Source organism: Eucyclogobius newberryi, unplaced genomic scaffold, assembly GCF_026437365.1.
Source record: "Eucyclogobius newberryi isolate DKJ021-1_F unplaced genomic scaffold, fEucNew1.0.hap1 SCAF_4, whole genome shotgun sequence".
NCBI lineage: Eukaryota > Metazoa > Chordata > Actinopteri > Gobiiformes > Gobiidae > Eucyclogobius > Eucyclogobius newberryi.
Window position 1 is genome coordinate 7,817,612 of NW_027316056.1, and position 5,206 is coordinate 7,822,817.

The 5,206-nt window shown below is 47.6% G+C and overlaps 1 protein-coding gene across 1 annotated transcript in view; it reads left to right on the forward strand.

Annotated features, from left to right (window-relative positions):
• Positions 1-1,314: 1,314 nt before the first annotated feature.
• hand2 (heart and neural crest derivatives expressed 2) overlaps positions 1,315-5,206 on the forward strand; it is a 13,113-nt gene continuing 9,221 nt past the window's right edge. The window contains exon 1 of the mRNA XM_072462872.1: positions 1,315-1,990. Coding sequence (XP_072318973.1) covers positions 1,385-1,990 — 606 coding nt within the window. The 5' untranslated portion in view covers positions 1,315-1,384. The remainder of the gene's footprint in view (positions 1,991-5,206) is intronic.

A 5,206-nucleotide genomic window follows, 5' to 3' on the forward strand; every position in this document is an offset into this window, starting at 1 on the left:
GAGGGGAGAGGAGGGGCGAGGAGGGATGAGGAGGGGAGAGGAGGGATGAGGAGGGCGAGGAGGAGTGAGGAGGGGTGAGGAGGGGTGAGGGTGAGGAGGGATGAGGAGGGGAGAGGAGGGGCGAGGAGGGATGAGGAGGGGAGAGGAGGGATGAGGAGGGCGAGGAGGAGTGAGGAGGGGTGAGGAGGGGTGAGGGTGAGGAGGGATGAGGAGGGGAGAGGAGGGGCGAGGAGGGATGAGGAGGGCGAGGAGGAGTGAGGAGGGGTGAGGAGGGGTGAGGGTGAGGAGGGATGAGGAGGGGAGAGGAGGGGCGAGGAGGGCGAGGAGGAGTGAGGAGGGGTGAGGAGGGGTGAGGGTGAGGAGGGATGAGGAGGGGAGAGGAGGGGCGAGGAGGGATGAGGAGGGGAGAGGAGGGGAGAGGAGGGATGAGGAGGGGAGAGGAGGGGTGAGGAGGGATGAGGCGGGGAGAGGAGGGGCGAGGAGGGATGAGGAGGGGAGAGGAGGGGAGAGGAGGGATGAGGAGGGGAGAGGAGGGATGAGGAGGGGAGAGGAGGGGAGAGGAGGGATGAGGAGGGGAGAGGAGGGGAGAGGAGGGATGAGGAGGGCGAGGAGGAGTGAGGAGGGGTGAGGAGGGGAGAGGGTGAGGAGGGATGAGGAGGGGAGAGGAGGGGCGAGGAGGGATGAGGGTGAGGAGGAGTGAGGAGGGTGAGGAGGAGTGAGGAGGGGTGAGGAGGGGTGAGGGTGAGGAGGAGTGAGGACGAGTGAGGAGGAGTGAGGAGGGGTGAGAAGAGGGGGTGAGGAGGGGTGAGGAGGGGTGAGGAGGGGAAAGGTGCCGAAGGGCGGCTCGCCATTGGCTCAGTTCGGTCTTGAAGTTTGGTTCTGCGGCCTCCCATTGGCTGCTCCCGGTGACGCGGGGCACGGGGCTCTCTCTCTGTCACACTGACGTGAGAGTTTTACCTTAGTTCAGTTTTAGCGCCGCGTCGTGTCCTGCAGCGGCTCTGAGGCGACCCGCGGCAAACACACGCGGCACGGGGACGGTTACGCACGGTTACGCACAGTGAGCGGGGCAAAGAAGATGAAGAAAATGTCCTCCACGTCATCGCGTTTATAGTACGAGGGGGAGAAATGTGCTGGAGCGGGGCGCGGTGCTGATCACGCCCGGAGGAGCTGCGGCCGCGCGGGGAACGCTGTGGACTCTCGCCGCGGGATGCGCTGGTTTTCTGGAGGACATGGCGAGACTAAACCCGACATGAGCGCGTGTATCTGGGGCTGAAGTGAAGGAGCAGAAGGAGCAGAAGGAGCTGAAGGAGCTGTGTTTGCGTGAGCGCGCGTGCGTGAGCTGAGCCTGAGTGTGCGTGAGTGTGTGTTGTGCTCGTGCGTCACCATGAGTCTGGTCTCGGGCTTCCCGCACCATCCCGTCATGCATCACCATGAAAGCCACCACTACTCTCTGCACGCGGCGGCCGCGGCGGGACGCTGTCACGAGGACACCGGGCCTCCGTACTTCACGAGCTGGCTGATCAGCCACGCGGACATGTCCCCCACAGACTACAGCCTGGCGCCCGGCTACAGCCCCGAGTACCATGGCAACAGCAGCGGGGGCTCCACGGGCGGCTTGGACCCTCACCATCACCATCATCACCACCACTACGGTCCCGGAGGCCTCGTGCCCCCGGTGAACGGGGCTCCGGTCAGTCTGCACCACCACGCGCACGGTCCACGTCCCGTGAAGCGGAGACCCACGGCAAACCGGAAGGAGCGGCGGCGAACTCAGAGCATCAACTCGGCCTTTGCCGAGCTGCGGGAGTGCATTCCCAACGTGCCCGCGGACACCAAACTGTCCAAAATCAAGACTCTGCGGCTCGCCACGAGCTACATCTCGTACCTGATGGACATACTGGATAAAGACGCGCCTCACGGCGACACGCAGGCGTTTAAAGCCGAGCTGAAGAAGACCGAGGCCCGCGAGGAGCGGCGGAAGCGGGAGGCGGTAAGAGCTGCGGCTTTTTAAGCGCCAAACTCTTCTTAAAACTACCAGCAAATCTTAAAACTGGAGCATGAAGCGCGTTTAGTGCGTGACTATAACGCAAACTTAATGTGCAGTGTTTGGTGCTATAAAAACTATACAACTGCACAACAGTTATGTAAAACGTAAAAAGTTCTGGTCGTCGTAAAACTAAACAGAGAAAGATCATTTGTTGTAAACTTGGATTTTTACACATTATATAAACAACTCCCTCAAATCCACCACAAAGCGCGACCAGCGCGAGGCTTCACAAAAGGGTTTGAGCCTCTTTTCACTTACTCTTTGAACCTATAGTTACGATAAGTACATTGCAATGTCATACTATGAAAGTATTACTTTGGAAACTACACGTATCATGTATTTTAATTGTAGTAATAGGCTATAATAGGCCATTATAAAACAAAAGACGCGCGGAGGAAACTTACAGCCTTTTAATTCACTACAGTTACGTGAGACATTAAAAGAGCAAATTACAAAGTCTATCACACATAAAGAATTCCACAGATATTTGTAACATTATTGGATACGACTTTACCACAAAAATGCGCGGGCAACAATGAAAAACACTCACATTTTCCAGCGCCTGAAATAAACAAAAACAGACAAAGAAATATGGAGTTCATCGCTTACGACGGGCAGTTCTCCCTAAAAGCTGTTCCACTTTGGATTAAAGACTTTGCAGAGCAGTTTATTTGAATAGAGTTATGTTTTATGCTCGATGCTGCCAAAGACACGTTTATGAAGCAGATTTGCGGGAATTATTGCGTAAATACTTTATAACGCATGACGCATGTAATATATTAAAACCATTACTCACGTTATAACAAGGCCTGTGTGTATGTCTATATATATATATATATATATATATATATATATATATATATATATATATATATATATATATATATATATATATATATATATATATATAACATGTATATGTTCTGCATAACTCAGTTTTTGAGTGAAAATTGGACTTTGCTCCGCGCCACAGGATGTAACGTCCTCTGAGAATAGTTTTGATATAATAATACTTTTAAAGTGAGTTGCTGAAATTCCTAGACGTAATAGATGTAGAAGATAATAATGAGATAATAATGAGATAATAATGCGCCGTAGGAAGCTTCTTAGTCCGTTTTAGCGCACGCGCACTGAGGCTTGAACCAACACGAAAACAGCCAGACTTTTGGGGTCAAACACACACACACACACACACACACACACACACGCGTGCACACACACACACACACGCGTGCACACACACACACACACACACGCGTGCACACGCACACACACACACGCGTGCACATACACACACACACACACACACACGCGTGCACACACACACACACACGCGTGCACATACACACACACACACACGCGTGCACACACACACACACACGCGTGCACACGCACACACACACACGCGTGCACATACACACACACACACACACACACACGCGTGCACACACACACACACACACGCGCGCGTGCACACGCACACATACACCTACACGGACACATTTTTAATAATGGGTCATCTTTAAGGCGCATTGATTTGGGGAGAACGGGAAGGTGCTAAACAGACTTTTAGGGCGTGTTCTCGTTGTACTTGTTTGATTCTGATATAAACTAGATTTGGTCCTGTTTTAGTCTTGGTTTTGTCCGGGTTTAGTCCTGGTTTGGACCCAAACTAATGTTGCAGCCTTAGTTCGCGAGGACAACTTTCTGATTTCGAATATATTAAGTGGAAAGTGGAAGTGGAAAGAAGAACTCCATTTTGTTACTTCAGTAAAAATACAAATACAGGAAGAAAACATGCAAGTAAAATAAAGTATCACATACACATAATATTAACACTCATAACACTACAGCACTTGCACAATTCACACAGATTTAGTGATACTGAGAAATAATTATGCCGATTTTTGTATGAATATTAACCTATAATTTTCAGTGTTAAACTAAACTAAATTTAAAAAAAAGACATGAAGGTACACATGCATTGTACCTTCATCAGTGTGTTTGCTCAAAGCTGTGGCTCGAACTCAAAACCTTCTGGCAGAACGTCAACACCTGCTGAGGAAAAGCACTTTTACTTTTCTGTCCTGTTCAGAAACTTTATGGAGAAGAAAGTACAGATACTTGCTCTCAAATGAAGTAAAAGTAAAAGTACTTAATAGTCCAGATATGTATAATTTACACAGTACTTCTGTGTTTGTACTTTGTAACTTTCCACCGCTGCTGGTGTTTTAACGCCATCGATCACGTGACAAAGCAGGGGCCGAGTTTGGAGTAAATTGGTCCCTTCCACAGACAGTTTGGAGCCAAAAGGGGCTTCAGACCCCAGAGTTTCCCCCGAGCGCAGAACACTCGCCTTTGTAATCTGATAATCCACGTATTTGTACTTATCAGCTGCACTTGAGCTCATTGTAACTCTTACATCAGCTGTTTCAGAATATAGAACAATACACAATCGATTCTAAAACCAGCATCGAAACTGGACAAAGTATCAATACTGTGGTAACAAATCATACAATTATTATACAAGTTTAACTCTCCTGATCAGCTTTTTTTCTTGATGTTTCATTATTTCAAGACACATAAAGAAAGTATTATTATTATTGTATCGAAAAGTTAATTTGTTAATATTGAAATTGAGTTTGTTACCTCTGCGTCGTCACATACTTTTACACAATTTTATTCATATTTTTTGAGACGTCCAATACAATTATGGATACAAACAATAGGCAAATATGGCTTTATATATTTTACAAAATATTTGGATTTTTTTAAAACAGCCACGATTCCCCTCAGTCACTTTTTATTGCTGTTTGCTTGTAGTTTGCATTATTTTTCATATGTTTTGCCTCAGAGTTTATAACAAACATGAAGAACTGAAGTGTCTATTGTTTTTACTCATCCTTCAATATTAATATCGTGGTAATGATCGTTGCAAAGTCTGATTTATTTATTTTCAGTCAAAACAATGAAACAAAAACGCACAGTATTTCAAAATAAAACAGTACATTTTTATATGGCAATGTCTTATCGCTTTAATAATTTTTCCTTGTTTTAATTATAGAGCATTTTGAAACTGACTGTAACGACAATGGCAAAAGTAACGAGGCATCACACTCTTTAGTACAATCTTTTTTTTGTTTCTTTCATCAGGGGCCA